At 47.1% G+C, this 26175-nt stretch overlaps 2 protein-coding genes across 3 annotated transcripts in view; one reads left to right on the top strand and one right to left on the bottom strand.

Annotated features, from left to right (window-relative positions):
* Nucleotides 1–5266: 5266 nt before the first annotated feature.
* Naif1 (nuclear apoptosis inducing factor 1) lies at nt 5267–10342 on the bottom strand. Its single transcript, XM_036183037.1, has 2 exons — nt 9608–10342; nt 5267–7385 (listed from the first exon to the last, which is right to left on the bottom strand). Exons 1-2 carry the CDS (start codon nt 10107–10109, stop codon nt 6913–6915), a joined length of 975 nt encoding a protein of 324 aa, XP_036038930.1. The 5' UTR covers nt 10110–10342; the 3' UTR covers nt 5267–6912.
* A 746-nt stretch (nt 10343–11088) lies between these two features.
* Slc25a25 (solute carrier family 25 member 25) overlaps nt 11089–26175 on the top strand; it is a 34286-nt gene continuing 19199 nt past the window's right edge. For both annotated transcript variants that reach the window (XM_036184648.1, XM_036184650.1), the window contains exon 1: nt 11089–11474. In XM_036184648.1, coding sequence (XP_036040541.1) covers nt 11229–11474 — 246 coding nt within the window. In that variant the 5' untranslated portion in view covers nt 11089–11228. The remainder of the gene's footprint in view (nt 11475–26175) is intronic.

Below are 26175 nucleotides of genomic sequence, written 5' to 3' on the forward strand. Positions count from 1 at the left end.
CCAGCCCTTCTCTCTTGTTTTTTTGAGATTGGGTTTCCTTTTTTTTTTTCTTTTTATTTATTTATTTTTCTATTAACAGCTTGATACAGTATAAATTCTTATCCTAATAGTGAAATGTTTCTTTGAGACTTGCCCAGTAATTGAGTAAAACCAAAACTTATTATAAGCCACAGTCATCCTAGGGTCCCCCTTGCTATGTAACCTCCCTGGTTCTGTGGGTTGCAGTCTGATTGTTCTTTGTTTTATATCTAGAATCCACATACCATGTTTGTCCTTCTGGGTTTGGGTTACCTCACTCAGGATGATATTTTCTAGTTCCATCCATTTGCCTGCAAATTTCATGCTGTCATTGTTTTTCTCTGCTGAGTAGTACTCCATTGTGTATACGTACCACATTTTCTTAATCCATTCTTCAGTTGATGGGCATCTAGGTTGTTTCCAGGTTCTGGCTATTATGAATAGTGCTGCTATGAACATAGTTGAACATGTATCTTTGTGGTATGATTGAGCATTCCTTGGGTATATACCCAAGAGTGGTATGGCTGGGTCTTGAGGTAGATTGATTCCTAATTTTCTGAGAAACCGCCATACTGACTTCCACAGTGGTTGTACAAGTTTGCATTCTCACCAACAGTGGAGGAGTATTCCCTTTGCTCCACATCCTCTCTAACATAGACTGTCATTAATGTTTTTGATCATAGCCATTCTGACAGGTATAAGGTGGTGAGACTGGGTTTCTTTATGTATCCTTGGCTGTCCTAGAACTAGCTCTGTAGACCAGGCTGGGCTTGAACTCACAGAGATCCACTGCCTGGAATCTAATAGCCATCAGATTAATGGCCCCCAGATGGTAATTTATGTATCTAGTTAAGCTATCAATGAATCAAGGGCCAATAGTAATTAGCAGAAACAGAAAGGTCAAAGAAACAGCAATGGCTGACATCAGAGTCACTGTCTAGGAGTCCAAAAATGAGAATGGGGACCAGTCATTTATTTCATCTCAGGTCCCCTTTTCTTGCAATATTTTTTCTTTGAGTATAGCTAGATTATCTCTAATGACTCATTCCCAAATGGTTTGTATAGAAACAACATTTTCTCTTAAAGCCACACAATAACCTCCTTGTTCTACATAGAGCAGGTTGAGTGCGCTATCATATTGTAGAACTACTTCAGCTAAAGAATCTGCCTATTGATGAATCTTGGTCTATTTGGTTTTAACAGATACCTTTCCTGGTATGCCAACAGGCACTATGCCCGGGAGTTTCCTTTTGACCTACCCTTCTAGCCCTTAGTTGAGAATAAGGAAGGGGTGACATATTCTCCTCTGTAACTACTTCCTGCTGAAATTAGGATGCTGTTGTCAGGGCCCAGGAAGGCTGGAATGTTAGCCAAAGGCCAGGAGGGGATTCAGGCAATGGGGCATTCATCAGAAACATCTAGTTCACTGACCCAGCTGAAGAGACAGGGAACAATCATATCAGCTGGATTGGTTTACATCAGCTTTCATCAAGTCCAGGGCTCACAGCTGTTTGGAACAGTTTGTAGTCAGTAGTCAGCAGCTGATTCCTTGATGGTGTCTGTCAGCCTAGTGGAAATCTGCTAGGACATACATATACATACATCTAGGACAAAAGTTAAAGTTTAGGAACTTAAAGAAATCTTACATTTGGAATTTCCAGGCCCATGGTTCTGGTAGTTGGGGGAGGGGAGGGGTCCTAAGACCAGAGGGGAGAGAGAGAGAGAGATCCCACCCTCAGGAATAGGCAGATAGGGAAACTTTACTGGTCCTCTGGCATCTTGCTCCTTGGGCAGCTGGCTCAAGTCTCTCTTAACTCCGCCTCTCTTCATCCAAGTCCTCAGTTTGATTGTTCTGTCTAACCTTATCCTGCTTTGCCGCAGGCCAGACAGCTTTAGTATTAACTAGTGGGAGTAATACATATTCACAGCGTACAGGAGGATCATCCCACAGCATAGTTTTGAACACATTAAAGAATTTGATCATTTATAAGGTAACTGACAATGGATTTGCATATCTTAATAATCTTTAACAGTTTACTATTAAGTTTGTAGCTTTTTTTGTTTGTTTTTTTCTGTTAGTTTGTTTTTGGTTTTTCGAGACAGGCTACCAATAGAGTACAATCCTGAAACCTGGTTGGAGAAGTATCTCGATGATAGAGCACAGGCTTAGCATGTACAATGTCTTGGGTTCCATCCCAGCCTTGAGGAACAAAGAGAGCTGAACCTCTCAGAGACTGTGTTTTTATGTCACTGCAGCCAGGGGAGGCCTGGATTCCCCTTTGCCTCCCTGCTGCACAGGGTTTAATAGCCCTACCAGTGTTGCAGAGCCAGCACGTTCCTTCCAAAAGATGACCTTCTGCCTTTGTTCTTTCTTCTCGGCAGTCCCCACCGAGACCACCTATCACACCCTGGAGGAGGGCGTGGTGGAGTACTGCACAGCCGAGGCTCCTCAGCCCCTGCCGACCGAGGCGCCTGTGGAGATGCTAGCCCAGCATGCAGACACCTCTGTCAAACCACAGGCACTTAAGAGCCGCATTGCCCTCAATTCAGCCAAGCTGATCCAGGAGCAGAGGGTCACCAACCTCCACATAAAGGAAATCGCCCAGCACCTGGAGCAGCAGAATGACCTGCTACAGATGATCCGGCGTTCCCAGGAGGTGCAGGCCTGTGCCCAGGAGCGGCAGGCCCAGGCCATGGAGGGCACCCAGGCAGCCCTGAGTGTCCTCATCCAGGTCCTCCGGCCCATGATTAAAGATTTCCGACGCTACCTGCAGAGTAACACACCCACCCCAGCCCCAGCCCCTGACCCTGGACAGGTAGCCCAGAATGGGCAGCCGGACAGCATCATCCAGTGAGGGCAGGGGTCAGTGCTCTGCCGTGATTGAAGGAAACTTCTGTGGAATTGTAAGTGGTTTCTGTGAGTGGCTTTAAGTGGGCCATGTGGATAGCTCCCTCCTGGACAGATATTTGGGGCTTATTAGTCTGAGGGTAATGAAGGAGACTGGGAAAAGGAAATCGCTAGGCTCCTGGGACCCAGTCTCTGTAGTTCGGCCTCCGGAACTGCCTTGTTGAAATCTGGGAGATTTAGCTGGGAGTGTGTATCTGGTGATGGGACATACGTTGTCATGATCTAAAGCTTGAGACATCACCCGGACTCAGTCTAGGACAGCTTAAAAGGCAGACTGGTTCTCACTGGATCTTCCATGGGCTGCCCCACCTCAGGTGCACCACCTTTTTGGTGCCATCCGCCAGTGCTGGCCAGAAACGCAATAACACCCACGTAAGAATGTCTCCCGGAGCCACTGGGGAAGCCTCCCCTTTCTTCCTCTCACTGTGCCTCCGTTCCCAGGGGACTCTCCTTACTGCTGTGTGCCACAACCATCCAGGCACAGCCCAGCTCTTGGAAATGCCCCGAGATGCATGCAGCCAGCTTGGCTCAGGAATGCTGTGTGGTGGGAATGGGCTGGCCATTTCTAGTCTTCCATGACACCCCTGGGCAGCTGTTGCGAAGTTTGCCCCACCCCCGGACTGTGACACAGTGGGCTTCAGAAGGTGCTGTCAGTGTTAGAAGGCAAACCCCTGTGGAGTCCTGTTTCCTGCTGCAGGGCACTTGAGGTGAACCTCTAATTCTTACTCTGTTTTCTAGCCAGTCATATTTATTCCATAGCTGAACCCTTTCTGGGAGGGCTGCAGGCTCTGGCCACCCTTCTTTCCTCTCTGCTGGACCACACATCTGAAATACAGTGCCCACTAGAGCCCTGCTCAGCGTCCCACCCAGTACTCCCCTCCAGTGCTCCTTACTCAGTGCCTGGTGTGCTGTAGGCGCCCCACCCCCGCGGGCTAAGTGAATCCAAAGTAGGAGGGATGTCCTTGAATGTAAGAGGCGGGAGGAGAGGAACAGAGAGGGGTGCCCCTTTCACACTGTGCTCCAGTGGGACACAGCCTCGGAGGGCTGAAGGGCTTGTCTGCCTTTCCACTGTCTCTGAGGCGTTTACAAAAACCTCCGCCAGACGGGGTTGTCTGTACCACTTTCAGACTTGCCTTTGAGAAATTGTTTCACCTATTGATATTAATGCACCCTGGTTTTGTGGAGTTAAGGAAATATTTATGTGTGTGAATACATCAGAAGGTTTTCCTATGTTCTGTTAGCAAGAAAATTCAAATGATTTTATTAAGAGTTTGCTTTGAGATGTAAGATTGAGAGAATTGTGACTATGTATAGCAATACTTATGTTAACCTGTTAATGTAATGATGAAGTTAAGGGATTCTTTAAGTTTGTAGTTGCCTTAAGAGTTTTTGGTTTAAAGAGGGCTGGATGCAGCTAAAGACTGCTGTAGTCACCTTGGACCTAATTCAAAAAGGGAATTCCATCTATATCATTCTCTACTCCCATACTGGGAGGTGTAACAGCTATGGAGATTGCTGTAAACCATTAATAATGAGTTATTTTTTTATATATATATTAAAAAAGGGGGACCTGTGGGAGCCTATTCTCAGGTTCTTCGTGGCTTTACCCAGCAGGTCCACATAGAGAGGATGATTAGGACCACAGGCCTGAGTGCAGGTGTCTGAGATGGTCTGCACTTGGCTGTGCTTGGGGGAGGTCTTTTGCTCCACCCCTTGGCGTCTGTATAAATACCCTGGGGCAGAGACAGTCAGGGCCTGTTGGAATAGGTTCCAGGCCCTCTTGAGGCTGTCCTTTATTTTCTATCTGTTCATCTCCACAATCTAAATCCTTCTATCTAATATTTCCTGCTGTCCACACTCAGAAAACTCTGGGGAGCTGTGGGGTTGATGGGTGAACGCCCTGCACACAACTCACAAGCCTACATATATCGCACCTTTATCCAACAGGGGCAAGCATACATCCTAATGCACTTCCTGCCTACATATCTCTTCCACCTATGTGTGAGCAAACACATTCTGTACTGTTGGGGTAACCAAACTTGTTTATAGAAGCAGAAACATGTGGTTTGTTATCCTACATGAACAACAGTCCCCAGCATTCCTTAAACAAGTGGAGCTCACAGGTTAGACATTTTTGTTTTATAGTTCTCTTAAGCACCGTAATTTAAACTTAAAACATAACTTTAGCCATCTCAAGGCCAGCCAGGGAGACATAGTGAGACCCTGTCTCAAAAACACAAAAACAAAACAAAACAAACAAAAAATAGGTGGTGGACCAGATTTAGCCTGGAGGCCATAGTTTATTTCTATGTGGGATCAATAAAGACACAGAGAAGTGTGTATAAAAAGGTGATATTTCTTTAATTTAAAGTTGTGACCTGGAAAGAACAAGTTCGCTTCAGTAACCTAGGCTTCCTTTTTGTACACAAACGGAAACAGATACAACATTGGCTCAGATTTCCAACCCCAGAGTAGAACCAAACTGGGTCACTCATCTTTTGGAAGCTCCCGCAGCAACCCTGCTGGAGCCAACAGGCTCCACTTGGGGGAAGGGGCCCCACCTCACTCTCCTCTCTGTAGCTGGCACTACCCGTGCCTCCTTGGAGAACAGAACAGCGGGAAGCCACCTCCTGTCTCCAGAGGGCTTCTTGGACCACAGAGCAGCGCGCTAAGCATCTCTGTGTGTGCATGCCTGGAAGGGCAGCTTGGCTAAGATCTGGAACTTTGCTGTAGCCACTGGTCATGAAGGGCCCAGTTATGGTGCAAAATGGCAAACGCGATGGTGAAGTGAAAGACTGAGGCAAGTCTGAAAGTGGTACAGACAACCCCGTCTGGCGGAGGTTTTCGTAAACGCCTCAGAGACAGTGGAAAGGCAGACAAGCCCTTCAGCCCTCCAAGGCGGTGTCCCACTGGAGCACAGTGTGAAAGGGGCACCCCTCTCTGTTCCTCTCCTCCCGCCTCTTACATTCAAGGACATCCCTCCTACTTTGGATTCACTTAGCCCGCGGGGGTGGGGCGCCTACAGCACACCAGGCACTGAGTAAGGAGCACTGGAGGGGAGTACTGGGTGGGACGCTGAGCAGGGCTCTAGTGGGCACTGTATTTCAGATGTGTGGTCCAGCAGAGAGGAAAGAAGGGTGGCCAGAGCCTGCAGCCCTCCCAGAAAGGGTTCAGCTATGGAATAAATATGACTGGCTAGAAAACAGAGTAAGAATTAGAGGTTCACCTCAAGTGCCCTGCAGCAGGAAACAGGACTCCACAGGGGTTTGCCTTCTAACACTGACAGCACCTTCTGAAGCCCACTGTGTCACAGTCCGGGGGTGGGGCAAACTTCGCAACAGCTGCCCAGGGGTGTCATGGAAGACTAGAAATGGCCAGCCCATTCCCACCACACAGCATTCCTGAGCCAAGCTGGCTGCATGCATCTCGGGGCATTTCCAAGAGCTGGGCTGTGCCTGGATGGTTGTGGCACACAGCAGTAAGGAGAGTCCCCTGGGAACGGAGGCACAGTGAGAGGAAGAAAGGGGAGGCTTCCCCAGTGGCTCCGGGAGACATTCTTACGTGGGTGTTATTGCGTTTCTGGCCAGCACTGGCGGATGGCACCAAAAAGGTGGTGCACCTGAGGTGGGGCAGCCCATGGAAGATCCAGTGAGAACCAGTCTGCCTTTTAAGCTGTCCTAGACTGAGTCCGGGTGATGTCTCAAGCTTTAGATCATGACAACGTATGTCCCATCACCAGATACACACTCCCAGCTAAATCTCCCAGATTTCAACAAGGCAGTTCCGGAGGCCGAACTACAGAGACTGGGTCCCAGGAGCCTAGCGATTTCCTTTTCCCAGTCTCCTTCATTACCCTCAGACTAATAAGCCCCAAATATCTGTCCAGGAGGGAGCTATCCACATGGCCCACTTAAAGCCACTCACAGAAACCACTTACAATTCCACAGAAGTTTCCTTCAATCACGGCAGAGCACTGACCCCTGCCCTCACTGGATGATGCTGTCCGGCTGCCCATTCTGGGCTACCTGTCCAGGGTCAGGGGCTGGGGCTGGGGTGGGTGTGTTACTCTGCAGGTAGCGTCGGAAATCTTTAATCATGGGCCGGAGGACCTGGATGAGGACACTCAGGGCTGCCTGGGTGCCCTCCATGGCCTGGGCCTGCCGCTCCTGGGCACAGGCCTGCACCTCCTGGGAACGCCGGATCATCTGTAGCAGGTCATTCTGCTGCTCCAGGTGCTGGGCGATTTCCTTTATGTGGAGGTTGGTGACCCTCTGCTCCTGGATCAGCTTGGCTGAATTGAGGGCAATGCGGCTCTTAAGTGCCTGTGGTTTGACAGAGGTGTCTGCATGCTGGGCTAGCATCTCCACAGGCGCCTCGGTCGGCAGGGGCTGAGGAGCCTCGGCTGTGCAGTACTCCACCACGCCCTCCTCCAGGGTGTGATAGGTGGTCTCGGTGGGGACTGCCGAGAAGAAAGAACAAAGGCAGAAGGTCATCTTTTGGAAGGAACGTGCTGGCTCTGCAACACTGGTAGGGCTATTAAACCCTGTGCAGCAGGGAGGCAAAGGGGAATCCAGGCCTCCCCTGGCTGCAGTGACATAAAAACACAGTCTCTGAGAGGTTCAGCTCTCTTTGTTCCTCAAGGCTGGGATGGAACCCAAGACATTGTACATGCTAAGCCTGTGCTCTATCATCGAGATACTTCTCCAACCAGGTTTCAGGATTGTACTCTATTGGTAGCCAATGAGAAGCCCCCAGATCTGACAAATGCAGAGATGCCAACAATAATGCCAGCAAAATCTTAGAACACTCATGGACCACTCTGTACTCGTTAGCTCAAGAAATCCTCCAAATGACAAGAGATGGACACTGCCGTCTTAAGCTTCAGAAATGACGACATAGAACCACTTCCCTGGGCTGCTTTGAGTTACGTCTATCCCTTCTGTGTGGCCAGTTAAAGAAGGAAGGTCCACTGCAGCTCACACGTCCAGAAAATGCCTCCCTGTCTCTTTCATCACTTTTGTTTTGTTTTGTTTTGGTTTGGTTTGGTTTTTTGAGACAGGGTTTCTCTGTGTAGCTTTGTGCCTTTCTTGGAACTCACTCTGTAGTCCAGGCTGGCCTGGAACTCACAGATATCCGCCTGCCTCTGCCTCCCAAGTGCTGGGATTAAAGGTGTGCGCTGCTGCCGCCACCACCGCCCTGATCACTTTGGTTCTTAAGGTACCTAAACATCTAACCAGGTGGTGGTGGCACACGCCTTTAATCTAAGCACTCAGAAGGCAGAGGCAGGTCAATCTCTTAGCAGTCAGCCTGGTCTACAGAGCACGTTCCAGGACAGTCAGGGCTACACAGAGAAACCCTGAGTCAAAAAACAAAACAAAACAACCCCCCCCAAAAAACCCCAAAACCAAAAAACCCTAAACATCCTAGAAGATGCTGCTCCAGAACAGTACCTGACTTGGACCAGCGTTTTTCTCCTCTTCCCACCTCGTAGGGACTGGAGAAAGACTCAGGGGTGAGCACACGCCCACACACCACTGAGTCTGGTGGATATAGTTCAAAGCTATCATAACTGAGCCGAGTTTACTGTTGTGTGCACACATACTTATCTCAAACACAAAAGCTAACCAAAGTTAGCTCTGTTATCACTCATTGACTAGAACCTTAGAAGGGACATTAGGTGTTTGGGCCTTCATGTATGTGGGAGATGTCAATCTTGTATCTCCTTTTAAAGACTGTGTCTATATGTTCATAATATGTAGGTACACGTGTGTGCACATGTGTGTTTGTGTACATATGGAGAGTGATCAGACGAGAACCTCAGGTGCTGCCCACATGTTTTTTCTTTTCTGAGACGGAGTCCCTTCACTGGCTTGGACCTCTCCAAATAGGCTGGTTGGCTATTGAGCCCTAGGGATCCATCTCTTGAATGCTAGGATTATGAGTGTGTATCTCCATCTCCTATTTCCCTTACCTTGGAATGCCATCAAGTGTATGATCCCCTAACACCACGGAATCTCTTGCCTTTTGTGAGTCCTTGGGTTTTCTCATCCCATGGTAAAGCTATTCATACACCACACACACACACACACACACACACACACACATCTGTCCTTGTAGAATATAAGTGGCTCATATATTTAATTTTTGCAGTGCTAAGCAAGCACTCTACCACTGAGGTATCTCCCCAGTCTTCAGGGAATGTTAAATACTTTGGTATTTCTGGTGCCCAGCGTAAATTTCTTGATGAATGGACGAATAGATAAGAATCATGAAGATCCTGAGAAGTGCCTGGTGAATGTTTGTGAATTGAAAATACAGAATATCTTTGTGCAGAATGGATGTTTCACTTGGGCAGTATTACTCCTAGTTAGTTATCAACAAGTATATCCTGGCTGCCTACTGATACAGCAGCTCCTGTGGGGCTACAACAGACAGTCTCTGTCTTCAAGACTACATAGGTCAGGTCAGCAAGCGGAAGTCATGGATATCCAGCTATCCACATGCTGAGGAAATCCCCAAAAGAACAAGATCTCTGTCTGGAGAGTTCTTGGAAGGCCTCATGGTCTTTTCAAGATTGCCATCTGACTTTTAACCCTTGGCAGCCAATTTGCCCCAGGCTGCCCCAGCACTAGCTGGCCCTTCCCATTATTGCAGCTGAACTGAGCAGGAGAGGTCACTCACTCTGGGTCAGGGTGACCGTGGCAGCAGCTGCCGTGGCCGTGGGTCCGAGGGCCACGGGATGGATCTCAGTGGTAGTGGGCAAGCTGATGATGGTGGCCTCACCCAGCAAGTTACAGATGCGCTGTTGCATAGGGGTCAGCAGTACAGGAGCTATGGCCGTGCCACTGCCACCGCCTGTCCCAGGTCCACCAGCTCCGTCTTCTTCCTTGGGCCCTGGGGTCTCGCCACCTTCGACAGCAGCTCGGACTTGGGCAACCTTGCGACGGACCTCGGTCTTGAGGTCAGACCACTTCTTCTTGACTTCGGGCAGCTCCCTACGGCAGGTGGCCACAGCGTTGACTCTTCTCAGGATACCATGCCAGGCTGCACTCTTGGCAGCCAGAGGGACTCCAGCATTGAAGTGGTTCACCAGCAGGTGCTTCTTCAGCTCTAGTTCCTCAACGATGATCTCCACCTCGCGCTCTGAAAAGTTCATCTTCCTCTTCTTGGCTGGGACAGCCATGGCCTCCCCTTTTCCCTCTTTTTAAAAAAATTATAATGCCCTTAACAACCCCAATTACCCTCCTCTTCTTTTTCAGGCTCGCCTCTCGCCCACCTTCCCACCTCCCCAAAAAGGGGGACAGGCAAGGCTTGCTCTGGGCCAAGCACCAGGCCTTAATAATCCCCCTCGCTACGCAAAGTGCGTAGGGCCCGGCCCTGACCGGCCTGACCGCCGCCAGCCAGCTGCGTAATGGCTTCCTGAATCTGCCTCTTCCGCTGGGGTGTGCGGAGATCCGCCCACTTCCCTTCTTCCCGCCCCTCGACCATCCTGGGAAGCCCCGCCCCCCAGGTCGGCGTGGCTCAAATGCCTCACCGATCATTGGCTCTCCAGGCCTGCTATTTCATCAAGGACACACCTATTTGCTAGAACTGGCCTGGTCATTGGTCTAAAGGCATGTCTGTCGCTTCAGAGCGTCCGCCCACATGGCCTTTATTCATTTCCATTGGGAAATTAGTCTGTCGTTCAGCTGTTGGTCTTGCGACTATTACGCTGTTAAATTCATCTATTGTATTGGTAGTTTAGACTACTAGAAACCAGCCTCCTGATTTTGATTCGTCTTTTCGGCCTTGAGTCGTCAACCCATTAAATTTTTATTTTATTCAGTGGTGCTAAGTGTGTCTTCTAACTTCAGTCCACAGTTGCCCTCATGCAAATCTCATTTCCACGGATATCTACGATCTCCCTCCACACACCACCGCTCCTCCCAGCCTCATCATTCCGCAGTCTAAACAGGGCTTCTGAATGGGAATTGGACACGGGGCCTTCTGCTTGCGTAGGACCCCGCTTCGGCTAATCCCCGCCTCTCTCCGTTTGAATCGACTCTGAGCCAGCGTGGTGGCCACGCCCCCTCATTGATCCCGGAGCCGCCATCCCGGCCTGTGATTGGCCGGCCGTGTGCCAGGGGGCGCGGTCCGAGCCGCCGCGCGCGGCGGGGCGGGGTTCCCGGAAGCGGCCCCTCCCTCCAGCCTGCCGGCTTCTCGGAGCCCGCGCTCGCCGTCTGAGGAAAGCCGGCGTGCTTCCGCGGTCCGGCTTCTGCCTGCCGCCCTCAGCCCCGCGTCCGGCGCCCCCGCCTCGCGCCCGATGGTGAGCAGTGTGTTGTGCCGCTGCGTGGCCTCCTCGCCGCCGGACGCCGCCGCCGCCACCTCGTCGCCGGCTTCTGTAGGGGATCCGTGCGGCGGCGCCGTCTGTGGCGGCCCGGACCACCGGCTGCGCCTGTGGAGCCTCTTCCAGACCCTCGACGTCAACCGCGACGGCGGCCTCTGTGTCAACGACCTGGCGGTGGGGCTGCGGCGCCTGGGACTGCACCGCACGGAGGGCGAGCTCCGGGTACGATTGCGAGCGCCGTCCGCGGGCTGGGGGGTCCGGAGGGCCTGGAGGGCGGCCCGCGCCGCGGGGACCGGCCAGCACCCGGCGCCCCCCAGGCCGTCTGGAGCTGGTCGGGCTGGGTGGACGCCGCTGGAGCTCTGCGGGACCCCGGTGCTGGGAGGGAGTGCCCCTTGACTGACAGATGGGGGACACTCACACCGTGCGGCGCGCGGGGCCCTCAAGCTGGCCGTGGACACAAGTGACACCCTTGGCTGTCTTGGGTGAGCAGAACGCCCCCTCTTGCGCCTGCTTTCCTGAGGGCAGAAGGACAGATCTCAGGAATGCCAGTTGGTGCCAGCCCTGCCCCCACACCCAGGTTCCTATCCATCGGTTCTCATCCTCACCCCACCCTCTTTTCTCCCTCGTTTCCATGCCACCGGGGCCCCTCATCCGGTTGCTCGCAGAAACGTGGGTGCTGTGGGGAAGAGAAAATGGGAACTGGGGTGCTAGGCAGATCTGCGTGGCTGTGGGTGGTGAGGACTGAACAGTTCTTTCTTACGGCTTAGGCCCGGCCCCCCACTGCTGTTCCAGAACACTGGGTCATGATCCCTTTGCGGAGTTGGAGTGTGGATACGTTAAAGAGTCTGCAGGAAGATTCTGTTTATTTTGGTTTTCCAGACAGGGTTTCTCTGTGTAGCGCTGGCTGTCCAGGAAGTAGCTCTGTAGACCAGGCTGGCCTCGAACTGACGGAGATGTGTCTGCCTCTGCCTCTTGACTGCCTCGGGATTAAAGCCTTGAGCCATCGCCTCTGGGCTGGAACATTTTTCAAAAAGTGAAAGTGTAATTCTAAGGGTATAGTTGGCTGAAGTGGGGTGGGCCTAATCGGGGAGACAGGGGTGGAGAAAGGCCATCTCTGCATCTGCACGAAACAGAAGTGCTGTCTGTCCTTCCTGCACAAGACACCCTTGAGCAGTGGCTTTTTCTTCCCTTCTGTTTCGTGACTGGTTTTTCAGTTTGACTTTAGCTGTGAGTGCCCTTAACCATCATTATTGTGGCCTAGTCTGGCATACAATCTGTGTGGTTCTACTGAGCAGTTTGCCTAGTAACCTGTTTCTTCCAAAGATCCTGTTTGGTTCCTTTATATGTACAGTCATTAAGAATTTCATAGCTAAGTATGAAAACCTGGCAGTGAATCATGACAGCTTGTTGGTTGGGTGGCCACACATAAGGTGTCATATCCAAGGTAATCTTGGATCACTATCCAAGATATTTAACCTACTTAGGATCAGCGTAGGAAGCCCAAGGACGGCACTGTGTAATGTAGAATCCTTGGGTTAAGCCCAAGAGATTTAAAGATAAGATTTCTCTATGTAACCAGGTTGGCCTTGAACTCACAATATTCCTAGCTTTAAAAACCAAGAAACTTCTTTTAAAAAGTTAGTTTTAGGGGCTGGAGAGATAGCTGTCTTGCCAGTTAAGAGCACTAACTGCTCTTCCAGAGGTCCTGAGTTTAATTCCCAGCACCCGCATGGTGGCTCACAACAATTTATAACTGGATCTGATGTCCTCTCTGTGGTGCAAATAGAGCACTCATATGCTCTCATAAGTAAATCTTTAAAAAAAGGAAACCAAGGGCTGGAGAGATGGCTCAGAGGTTAAGAGCACTGACTGCTCTTCCAGAGGTCCTGAGTTCAATTCCCAGCAACCACATGGTGGCTCACAACCATCTGTAATGAGATCTGGCACCCTCTTTCTGTATACATAATAAATAAATCAATCTTTAAAAAAAAGGAAACCAATTTTTAAAAAGGTTAGTTTTATATAGAATAGTGTTCTGAGCTGGCTGTTTCCCCATATACATCTAATGAATCATTTTTCTTCCTTATTTTGTTTTTTGGGTTTTTTTTAGATTTTTGAGTCAGGATCTTGCTATGTAGCCCTGGCTGTCGTGGAACTCACTATGTAGACCAAGGTGGCCTTGAACTCAGAGATATGACTGCCTCTGCCTCCCAAGTGATAGGATTAAATGTCATTTTTTGAAGATCGGATAGCTCAACTCTGAAGCCCACATGGCCTTTATTCACTTCCATTGGGAAATTAGTCTGTTGTTCAATTGTTGGTATTGCGAATATTATGTTGTTAAATTCAGCTATTTTATTGGTAGTTTAGGAGACTACTAGAAACCAGCCTCCTGATTTTGATTCATGTTTTTGGTCTTGAGAGAATCTGAGTTTAGCTGGAGGGGTTAGTGCAGCCTGGGGGTCCTTCTTGCTCTTACGAACCTGTACAGTTGTCTGTGGTACTAGGTGCACTGAGGACAGCTGGCTGTGGGAGTGTGCTCCATGTTTACACCAAGCTTTGTGATTCTACAGGAGTCACAATGTTCTGGAATTCATGGCACATCTGATATTGATCCTAATCCATTTTTTTGGCAGTGATTTTGGAGTAAAGGCAAATAAGGAGAAAGTGACCATTCTCCAGTGCTAAGAGAAAGCTTGTTTGTTTGAGACATTTTCTTGCTCTGGCAGCTCAGGCTCAGAACACACTATATAGCCCAGGCTAGCCTCAAATGCACAGCCATCTTCCTACTGTCCTTGTCTGTCGGCCCCGCCCCTCTGTCCTGGATTGTAGTAATGAGCCACCACTCAGGTAAAAAAAACCTTTTGGTTAATCTAAAGAGCTTAACTCTCTGGTTACTTTGACTCCACAATATTTGGCTCTTGGACTGACCTAAGTTCTGTGACATAAAACTTTTTTTCAAGCAGATTGAACATAGATTATTGAGAAGTCAGAGTGGGATATCCTAAAAGTTTTTTGTTTATTTGTTTGAGACAGGGTTTCTCTGTGTAGCCATGGCTGTCCTGGAACCCAACTCCAGGTTGTCTTCAAACCTGCCTCTGCCTCCTGAGTGCTGGAATTAAAAGTGTGTAACACTACCACCTGGTTCTAAAAGGATTTTTAAAAATATATATATTAATTTGAGGTATTGATTTAATATTAACTCCGAGCTCTTCTAGTTTAAAAATTTTTTTTTTAAGTAATGTGTGTCATTGGGGCATTTTCATATGTACTTCATTAATACCGTCTTTTATTCCTCTCCCTCCCTCTCTTCCGGTTTGAACAACTTACATTGTTATGTGGCTTTGAGAAAGATTAGAAGTGACTCACTTTATTAGTTTATTACCTTTAGGGAAGCATTTTAGCATAAGAAAGAAAAAAAAAGATATTCCTTTCTGTAAATAACTAGGCCGTAGCAAGACACCCCACCTCATGCACACCCCACCACTTCCTGTTGAGTTCATTACTGTTAGCTGCCTAAAGAAAAAGGCAGTGCTGTTGTTTTTACAGAACTGGTAAGAGCCAAAGAACTTGGGGGCCCTCTGGGTAGAAATGGGTATCTGCTGTGGGATAAGCCTTGACAAACAGTGCAGTTGGAAGCTGCTTCCCTGGGAAACTAGTCTTAGGTGGAGGTTTCCACAGGAATCAGCAGTGAGCTGTTATCAGCAGATGCAGTGAACTGGGGTCATGTGACTCCACAAAGCCTCCTAGCTTATAACAGCTTGAAGTGAAGTTTTCTTTTAAAAATAAACCAGCAAGTTTTGCCTTCTGCCTTTGTTCCAGAAGAGACTGAGACAGAAAAATTACTTAAAATGGAAATGGGCAGAGAAATCCATGGCAGTCAGCCAGGGAAATTTTCTTTGTAAGGGGCATGTGAGGAAGAAGCCTGTCTTGGGACAAAAGGAAGGGAAGGTTTATTAAAGAGAATGAAAGATGATGTCACCGGTAGTGACTTTGGGAGATGACACTCAGCCTGGGCTAATTATAGCGTTGACTATTTCAGACATTTTCATGTGACCAAACAAAATTTATGTCTTAAAACAAGTTTAAAACAGGTTAGGTGGCTGTGGGGCAATGGCGCGCCCTTTAATCCCAGCACTCAGGAGGCAGAGCCAGGCAGATCTCTGAGTTTGAGGCCAGCCTGGTCTACAGAGTGAGATCCAGGTCAGGCACCAAAACTACACAGAGGAACTCGGTCTTAAAAAAACCAAAACCAAAAAACAAAACAAAACATAGGTTAGGAGTTGGCAGCCAAGTAGAGGAAGAAAGCAGTTTGTTTTACCTGTAAACAGTTGTGCTTCTCTCTAGACAACACTTGTGGGCTCTCATGGGCAAGGGTTTCATTCAGGAGAACATTCTAGATGCCATGTTGTTTGCTGATCTAAAGACCTGTATGTACAACTTGAGTCCTACAAAAACAAACATGATAGTAACATGATTTTACATCATTTTACAAGGGAAGAAAAAGCCATCCAAAATGATGATGCCTTTAGTGGTAGCGTTGTTTCAAGTTAGAGTGGCTGGGCAGGAAGATCACTTGAGTTTAAGAGTTTAATGCCAGCTTGCCACATATTGCAAGGCATGCTCTTCTCATCTTTAATGAAGTGAGATCCAAACCTGGCCTTTAGGGAGAACATGAGAAAGGGGAGGTCAAACCCACAGTCTTGTGTAACCTAAACAAGTGATGTACCACTGAGCCACATCCCCAGGCCAAGATACCCATTCAGAACCAACCATGGTGCTTCCAAAGTACAGCTTTCAAGGTTATCCCAAGCATCCCCTGTCAAAGAGCAAGAGCCCACCCTGCCCTGTCTCTTTCCCTGACCTGAGTGGTATGCACAGGAGGCAGTCTCTGGTGACTTGAAATCATCAAATGAAAGATTGTTACTGTTGCTGATATTGTTTAACCAGACAGCATCTCTAAACTTCCTACCTTCTTCAGGTTGGTCTTAACTAGACAGATTTAGATAAGATAGTCTTGCCTATAGAAGAAAGGGCTTATTTTTTGAGACAGGATCTCACTTACTCCAGGCTAGGCTTGAACTTGCTATGTTTCTGAGACTAACTTTAGAACTTCTATTCCTTGAGTGCTGGGATCACAGGTATGTGCCACTATGCCTGGTACAGGGCTTTGTACATGTTAGGCAAGCATTCTGCCAATTGAGATACTCCCAGTCTCCTCCCACCTGCTTTGGGTGGAGACAGGGTTTTTTGTAGCCCTTACTGGTTTGGAACTTGTTTCTATTCTCCTGACTCAACCTCAGAGTGCTAGGGTTATAGGTGTGAGCTTTATGCCCAGCTAAGGAAGAGCCTTTGTCTTGGGAAGGGGACAGGCATCCTTGGGAATAATGTAATGGCCTATTTGGAAATTATTAAATTGATTGTGCTGTATTGTTGCCAAATTGGTTATTGGCTCAAATTCATGATGATGGGGCCAATTTGAAAAGTGGGCATAGTGGCACTCAGGAGGCTAATGGAAAAGGGTTGAGAGTTCAAGGCTAGCCTGAGGTATATAGTGAATCCTTGCCTCCAAAGTAATACCCCTAAAAGCTGATACTCAGAAACATGGACCAAAGTAATGCGGAGGAATACTCCCTAGTCTGTCTGAAAAGTGGAGCTTCACAGATGCATTCCTTTGTTCAGAGTCACTAATTGCTGAACTCTCCCAGAAATCAGATGGGAATGGAGCAAACAGAGCCTCTTCTGGACTTCATTTATAGTCCAGCTAAATACAGCTGTGGGGTAAAACCAGTGGACTATATTGGTATAAAGCTGATCTCATTATACTGAGTGCACAGAATTTATCAATTTCCTTTTAGAATTGGGTTTCCTTTTCTTTTTCCGTTTTTTTTTTTTTTTTTCTTTCAAGACATAGTTACTCTGTAGCCCTGGCTATACTGGAACTCATATGTAGACCAGGTTGGCCTTGAACTCACAGAGCTCTACCTGCCTCTGCCTCCCAAGTGCTGGGATTAAAGGCATGTGCCACTGTACCTGGCTTAGAATTTAGGGATTTGAAAGAATCACTGACCACCAAAGTCATGCATGCAGTTACTCTTCAGCTTTCCACTTGAAGGAGGATCGTCTTTGTGGCATCTTTCAAGGATGGTCATCTAATCTGTGATCTGGATCATGCTCTTTGTTGTGAGACCTATGGTCTTATATCAGTTATTCACATGCTAAAAAGCGCCTTCAAGAACAGAACAGTCATGCAGGAGCCCTTGAGGAATACAGAAATTAATGTCCTTATATGAAAATGTCAAAATGAAACTCATTATTTTGTACCCTGAAAAAAATATTTAAAAAGAAAAAAACTATTTAATAAAATTTTGAAAACCACCAGTCATGGTGTTGTACACCTATAATCCCAGAGTTTAGGAGCCTGAGGCAGGAATATTGAAACCAGCTTAGGATACATAGTGTGAGACCTTGTTGACCTCTGCTCCCAACACACATACAAAAATTGGGAGACTTGTGTTATCTTCCCATGATATCTGCTGATCCTACCAAAGCTGTAGGTGTTATCGTGTACATCTCACATAATACACCTGGCATACATTTTATGGCTTCCTGGGAGTTATAGTATAGTATTTGCCAAGACTCAGCCAAGACAAAGAAGTCAGTCAAGAGAAGAGCGTGCATTTTATGGCCTGTCTATATAAAATCCGGAATAGGGTTATCCATAGAGACAGAAAGTAGAGTTCTGGTGTCCTAATCCAGGAGAAATAGAATGTATAGGAAGGATGGTAGGGTTTCTTCTTGAATGATAAAATGTCTTTAGGTAAAAAAATGACTGTGAACACACCTACAGAGATACTGAAAACTACTTTATCTCAAAGGGTTCTCTTGTATATCCCAGGCTGGCCTTGAATTTAGTCTATAGCTGGTGATGATGACCTTAAGCTCCTGAACTTCTGCCTCCACTGGGCTAGGAGGGCAGAAGTAGGCCACCATACCCAGTTTATTCAGTGCTGGGAATTAAACCCAGGGCTTTGTGCATCATTGGTAAACAATCTTAACAGCTGAGCCAAATCTCTAGCTCCCAGTTGTGCACTTTAAGTAGTTGATCTGTGTGGTTATGATCTGGACTCAGATGTTTCTATAGCTTCTTTTTTAGCTGCAGGACCATGGCCAGGAGGTTCCTTTTTCCCCAGAATAATCACTTTATCAGCACGGCAGTTTGAATCTTCCATTTCAGATGCTGGTTGTATGGCTGGCTCGCACTCTCTATCTGTATACACACACACACACACACACACACACACACACACACACACACACACACACGTATTTTTTCCAGATTTTGTCCACTTTTAATAATGTAGAAATTTTTCTTTTAGATTTCTGTTCTAATTACTTTCTCTTGCTATGAAAACACTGACTAAAACCAAGTCAGGGGAAAAAAGGATATACTTGGTTTATGCTTCTATGGTACAGTCCATCATTCAGGGAAGTCAAGTCAGGACCCAAGAGGCAAGAACTAAAGCAGAGACCACAGAGGCTTATTGGCTTTCTTCCCCTGGCTTGCTCAGCTATTTAATATACAGCCCAGGCCCACCTGCCTAGGGATGGCACTGCCTCTGGTGGGCTGTCCTTCCCTATATAAATTAGCAATTAAGAAAAAGCCCATGATGGGCCAATCAGACGGAGGCAGTTCCTCAGTTGAGGTCCCCTCTTCCCAGGTGACTCTGGTTTGTGTCAAAAGTTCCAATATTCCAAACAGCAGTCAGGTTTTCTTTCTTCACCTAGATCTGCCATGGTTCCATTTCATTCTTGCCACCAGGATGCTTGTAAACGAGTCATGCTGTGACCCCGTTGTCTTCCATGATAAGAAGTCCAGGAGATAAAAAAATGCCCCTCCTTATACCAGCAGGTTTCGAGTTCTTGAACAGCACCTTTGTTCCTGTCTGACCCCAAGCGTTCTACTTCATGGAACAGTGTTGGTGCCACATGGCATGCTGGGAAGAGGTATTAAATCTTGACTACCATGAGTTTGGGAAATTCTCTTAGCCTCCAATTTTTTTTGATACAGGGTTTCTCTGTGTAGCCCTGACCACTCTGGAACATGCTCTGTAGACCGGGCTGACCTCAAATTCGGAGATCTGCTGCCTCTGCCTCTGCCTCTGGAGTATTAGGATTAAAGGCATGTGCCACCACCACCTCGCTTGCCTCCAATTTTTATGTTAAGAATTATAATCTTTTTCAGATTTATTTTTATTTTATGTGTATGAGTGTTTGCATGTATGTGTATATGCATGTGCATGCACTGTATGCCTGTCTGGTGCCGGTGAAGGCCAGAAAAAGGTATCAGATTGGCATTGAGTTTACTCTGTAGTCTAGGCAATTGTCCTCTGCCTTCCAAGTAGCAGGGACTGTAGATGTGAGCCACCATACTGGGTCTGATCCATACCAGGTGGCTTTCCTCCTGTTGATTGTTGAAAACATAATGCCCAGATGGGTTAAATGTGCTTCTGCCTGCAGTTTGCTTAGGTGAAGAGTGAAAAGTGCAGGCTGATATGAGTAGGAAGGGAGTGTGGCAGTGGAGAGCAGGCTCATGCACAAGCTAAAGCAGCCTGGGCTTGTGAACTTTGGGAAGATTAAAATGAAATTTTTGATTTGTTTGGTTTTGTTTTTTGTTGTTTGTTTTCGAGACAGGGTTTCTCCGTGATGTTTTGGAGCCTGGCCTGGATCTCGCTCTGTAAACCAGGCTGGTTTTGAACTCACAGAGATCCACCTGCCTCTGTCTCCCGAGTGCTGGGATTAAATGCAGAACTTCTGAAGGACTAGTTACTGTTTATTAGTGTAGTGTTCAGTCCGGATGTCTCTCGGGACACAGATGCTCACAGCACCGGCCCTACAAGCCTTTGCCTCTTGGATCAGCCTTGGGTAGTCTTGCCTCAGTTTCAGAGATGTCTTTGAGGTTGAGAAGACAAGCTTCAATGGAGTTTTTGATCCTGCCCAACTTAGTTCGGCACATAGTCTCCTTCCTCCTATGGAATAGGAGCTTCCCCTCAAAGATTTTACAGTCTTGCACTAGGTGTACATTCCAGTGACCCCTGCACTCAGGAAGAGGCAGAGTTGCACGTCCAAGGCCGTTATGTATGAAAAACTTACACTGTCCTTTCAGTTTATGACATTGACACATCTGTGCATAATCCAGTTCAGCATGGTAAGGCCCTTGGTCATGTTGAGGAAGCACCTCAAAAGCTAAGTACTGCTCCAGTGTGTGGAAGAGAAAAGACCTGAACAGAAAAGACACTGAAGAAAAACAAAACAAAACAAAAGGCATCCTTCTAAAGATGCCTTTTCCTTTAAAGCAAATAAATACATGAATAAGGCAGGCGGGCCAGCAGGAGCTGCCTGATGCCTTCTACCTTTTGTCTGGGTTTCCAGGAAGCGGGAGGTGAGTCATGGCTCATTCTCTGCTGGAGCAGTGGAGGAGGTGGCTGCTGTCCCTGTTCCTGCTGGTCCCTGAGTTTTCCTCATTATTCCATCCACTCCTGGGCTTAACTTCTTCCAGCCTCCCTCCACCCCGAGTTAGAATTCTTTTTTTTATATTTTATTTTTTTAACATTTATTTATTTTAGGGCTGGAGAGATGGCTCAGGGGTTAAGAGCACTGGCTGTTCTTCCACAGAACCTGAATTCAATTCCCAACAACCACATGGTTGCAAAAAAACCATCTGTAATAAGATCTGGTGCTCTCTTCTGGCCTGCAGGCATACATGCAGACAGAACATTATGTACATAATAAATAAATAAATCCTTACAAACAAACAAAACAAAAAGCGGTGGTGGTGCACATCTTTAATCCCAGCACTCAGGAGGCAGAGGCAGGCGGATCTCTGATTTTGAGGCCAGCCTGGTCTGCAAAGTGAGTTCCAGGACAGGCTCCAAAGCTACACAGAGAAATCCTGTCTCGAAAAACCAAAAAAAGAAACAAAAAAAAAGATTTATTATTTTATGTGCATGGGTGTTTTGTCTGCACGCATATCTGTGCGAAGGTGCCAGATTCCCTGGAACTAGAGTTACAGACAGTTATGAGCTGCCATGTGAGTGCTGGGATTGAACTGGGTCCTCTGGAAAAGCTGCCAGTGCTCTTAACCACTGAGCCATCTCTCCAGCCCCAGAGTTAGAATTCTTACTAAAATCACTGAAATGGCCAGTGGTGGAAAACGGTAGAGGAGGCTAACTTTGGGTTTTGTGTCTTGTTGGGGCTCAAACCCTGAGTCTTATATATGCCCCAGGTCTTGTATATACCAGGCAAGTGTTCTTACACTGACCCATACTCCTAGATAGTAGTTTAGGTCACCAAGAATTGAGGAAACTGTGTGCTAGCCCTTCTCCTTCAATTGTGTGACATAGTCAGATCATCATGCTTGATAAAGCTAGTGACAGTGGCCACCTTAGCCAGCTCTACCAGCCCTTTGCCCATCTCCACATGCTGAAACACTGTTCTTGCTTTTGATTAGTGTCATGTATATTTATTTGTAGTTAGCTATTTAGAGTATTTAGATTATTTTATTTCATTTTATTTTAAATTGAGATGGTCTTACCATGTGACCCAGGCTGGCTGGAACTCAGGATCCTCCTATCTCCACCTCCACTAAGCATGGGGATTATGTTGTTCACAGCCATCTGTGCTGGCCTGTAATGTTATCCTCAGGTGGACTTTGAACCCATAGAGATCACATTCAGGTGTGCAGTTCAGCCTCCACACTAACCAAGGAGGTTAAATGGCTTGTCCAGGGTTCTACAGAGGCGTTGGAGAGAGACATTCCTATAGCACCTCATAGAACACACTGGGGCACAGCTCACTTTTTTCCATTTTTCATTCACATTGTAGGTATATTTTGTTTGCTAGAGTTTCTTCGTCTCTAACCTATAGGAAAGGGAAAATAGGGCCAGAGAAGTAATAGTTCCATAATTAAATCTACTTTTGAATTGTTTCTAAGAGCTGGTCTGGTTCAAACCAGTCATTTTCTGTTAGGCTTCTCCCAACTACCTTTAACAGCTCTGCTGCCTGTAAAAGGCAGTCTCTGAATAGATTCCTCTTCCTGCTATTTGTTTATTTAGTCTTGAGACAGGTTCTCACAATTTACCCTGCCTGGCCTTGAGCACACACATCTCTGTCTGCTTTGTCCCCCAGCGCTGTGTCAACATGCTGGGCTCTCTTGCACTCTTGAGCCTGCAGTCTGGAACAGTGTCCAGCAAGTGATCTTTGGGAGTTAAGGTGGTCCTGCACCACTGGTCTATTTTGACTCTGCTGGGTTGTCCCGGTTGGCTGTAAATTCCTGGGCTCCATAATCCTACCACTGGTTTCCGTGTGCTGCAGGTGGCACTACCTGATCTAGCCTGATCCCAGGCTTTGCTCTTAAGTCAGTTTCTGAGAAACCAAAAACACTGTTTCTGGCAGCTCTGGGGATCAAATCTCAGGGCCTGGGCAAACTGGAGAAGCACTGCCTACCACTGAGTCTGCAGGTTTGCCTATCAACATAGAGAAAGAGAGGAAGGGTGTGCATGGGAAGGTTTTGATCCTTTTAGGCATGTGGGATTTTACATGTTGGCTTCAGCTAGTAGCTACATTCTCTTCAGAAACTTGATAGATAATCTTACTGGAATGAGAACCATGGTCTTGGAAAAACATAGTGTGTTTCAATGAGGACTGGCTTCATTCTTGTCCTAAGGCTCAAGAGGCCTGTGCTTAACATTGCTTAATTTTGTGCACTTTTTCTTTTAGAGATGAGAAAAAGACATCTTTGTTAAAAAGGCATTCACCTTGAACGATGGGGACTGGCTTTTCACCAGCAGGAACAAGTCATTCAGGAGACTGATGTGTAGACCTCTTGTTCTCTGCCACAGTCAGATTTCTACATTGACTTCTAAAATGCAGATTAGGGGATTCCATGCTTTGCATCACTACCACCTTTACCAACTGAGCAGTGCCAGGGGGACCAGGGCTGGCTCTTCTTCACTCTCTAATTGAGGGCTGAGTCACCGGCAGGAGGGTCTAGTCTGTTCACGCAGCCTTACATCCTGAGCCTCTGGCTCCCCTAGGGTAGCTTACTCAACTGAATTAGCTGGTTGATTCATGTTAGCTTAGACAGTCCCACCTGCTACAGTTCTGCCTCTGAAATAGTAAGTTGTGAACACGTGGCTTTGAACTCTTGTCTCTCTCCTTACACATTTTGTATCTTGTTTTTTTGGTTTCAGTTCTGGTTTTGGTAAAAAAAACATTAGAACAGTGATTCTCTCCCTGTGGGTCTCGACCCCTTGAGGGGGAGTGTCTGACAACCTTTTCACAGGGGTCATGTATCAGATATCCTGCTTATCAGATGTTTACATTATGATTCATAACAGTAGCAGAGTTACAGTTTTATTCATTCATTCATTCATTTAGTTAGTTATTCATTTATTCATTCATTCATTTATTTATTTTTCGAGACAGGGTTTCTCTGTGTAGCTTTGCGCCTTTCCTGGATCTTGCTCTGTAGATCAGGCTGGCCTTGAACTCACAGAGAACCTCCTGGCTCTGCCTCCCGAGTGCTGGGATTAAAGGCGTGCACCATTATCGCCAGGCCGAGTTACAGTTATAAAGTAGCAACGAAAATAATTTTTTTGTTTTTCGCGATAGGGTTTCTCTGTCCCGGATCTCACTCTGTAGACCAGGCTGGCCTTGAACTCACAGAGATCCGCCTGCCTCTGCCTTCCGAGTGCTGGGATTAAAGACGCGCACCACCACTGCCAGGCACAACGAAAATAAATGTATGGTTGGGGTCACCACGACATAAGGAACTGCATTAAAGGCTTGTAGCATTAGGAAGGCTGAACCACTGCCTTAGAACTTCAGACCTGACCCGTGTAGCTGGTGGACAGGGACCTCCCTGTGGCCTCATTGGCATAATCAGGCCTCATTATGAAATCAGTCAGCCACATCAACCTGACTTTCTGTCAAATGAAGTCTGGCTTCATTTTTTCATTAAAAAACAGGTGTTCCCTCTGAAAACACCTGTCCTGAATATTATGCAAAGATGAGCAGTAGGGTAGACAAGGCTTGGAGACTGAGGTGGGCATTGCCAGCATGTATGCAAGCTCTCCTTTCAGTTGTTAGGAAACTTCCACAGCCCTCTGCAGTTGTCCCTCTGTGTACTGTGTGAGGGCATTCTACTATGGACAATTCCTCGGGCGATTTGAAATGAGCCATCTGACTGTGCCACCAGGTCCATTCCCTTGGAATCTATTCCTCAGACAGGCTTTTGTCCATTCAGTCTGTTTTCTAGGTCCTTGAAGTGTGAGTTACTCCTGCAGATGACCACCCTCACCTTACTGAGCTGCTGATGTGTGTAGGCTGCAGGTGGAGGAAGCTGCCTGTGCCAGCCCTGCTTTGGAGTTGGGTAGGTCTCAAACTCAGGAAGCTGAGCGAAGTAGAATTAGAGTCGTGATGATTGACAGATACCCAGAAGAAACCAATCATCTCCTCGGAGCTCTGATTTAGATGCAGCTGTGCAAGAAATGGACTGTATTAACCACTGGGAAAGGAGATAGACAACAAAGATCTAAGTGTTTTAATAAAAAACTGGTGAAGCACACGGTAAACCACAGCTGGTCCTGGTCTGTGCAGGTGAAGGGAAAGTGTGTGGTAAAATACCCACCAGCTTTGACCTGGGTGTGGTTATTTGAAGCAGATTGAAAATCGGAGGGCTTGCTTTGATAGATGCCAGCTAATGGCTTTGCCCGAGTTGGAAGCCACACCCTCTTGAGTGTTTTTCCATAAACCTGGACTTTGAGGTTTTCCCTGGCTGGTAGATCAGGCATCATTTCTGTGAGTCTAATGGTGTATTGTGACTCCAAGGGGACCCTTGTAGCTCTACAGCTGTCTTTTCTCCAGTACCCTGAATACTCAGACTGCTCTCATAGCAGCCTCATCCCTTTAATGTTGGGAGATTGCCCAGCTCCATTCAAGGTCTTCCTCTGCATGAGAGTCCGGAAACTCCAGGCAGGGAACTGTGACAGTGCAGCAATGGCCTCACCTCTCCACATTTCTCAGGAAACATTGTCCTTTGTGCCTGTTCAATGGCTTGAAACCATTGCTTCATATATTCTTAGTCTTGTTATAGGCAGGAAGGTGTGAATCAGTTCCTGATCCTCCTTCCTGGCTGGAAGCCCTGGTATAACTCAGCTCCATGATATGGAGAAATCCATTCTATTAAAAGCCAGTACCTACTACATAAAGGAATTTTGTAGGTTGGAACCCCAAACATCACTATCTCCTTTATTTCTTCTGCCTTCTGTTCCTAAACAGGGTTCAGGTTTATGAAAGGATTAACTTGTTAGGTTAGGGATGTGCCTGGGTAGGTAGAGTACTTGCCTTGCATGGACAAATGGACAAGGACCTAAATTCAATCCCCAGTATCTCGTGTGTGTGTGTGTGTGTGTGTGTGTGTGTGTGTGTCTGTGTGTGTGTGTGTGTGTGTGTGTATGTGTGTGTGTGTGTATGTGTGTGTGTGTGTGTGTGTGTGTGTGTGTGTGTGAGAGAGAGAGAGAGAGAGAGAGAGAGAGAGAGAGAGAGAGAGAGAGAGAGAGATTTTTGTGTTTATTTTGGGGTCTTGGCTCTAGACTGGTCCAAAATAACAAAAACAGTTCTATTAACTGTCTCCATTTTGCACATAAGAATATTGAATCGGCTGGAGAGATGGCTCAGAGGTTTTGAGCACTGACTACTCTTCCAGAGGTCCTGAGTTCAATTCCCAGCAACCACATGGTGGCTCACAGCCATCTATAATGAGATCTGGTGCCCTCTTCTGGCATGCAGGCGTAATAGATAGATAGATAGATAGATAGATAGATAGATAGATAGATAGATAAAGAATTTGGATGCGCTCGGA

The sequence above is a fragment of the Onychomys torridus genome, chromosome 4 (assembly GCF_903995425.1).
Source record: "Onychomys torridus chromosome 4, mOncTor1.1, whole genome shotgun sequence".
Lineage (NCBI taxonomy): Eukaryota > Metazoa > Chordata > Mammalia > Rodentia > Cricetidae > Onychomys > Onychomys torridus.

Coding starts and splice junctions, on each gene's coding strand:
- Naif1 (XM_036183037.1), bottom strand. CDS start 10,109: ATGGCTGTCCCAGCCAAGAAGAGGAAGATGAACTTTTCAGAGCGCGAG. Junction 7,386..9,607: donor CACGGTCACCCTGACCCAGA/GTGAGTGACCTC, acceptor TCTTCTCGGCAG/TCCCCACCGAGACCACCTAT.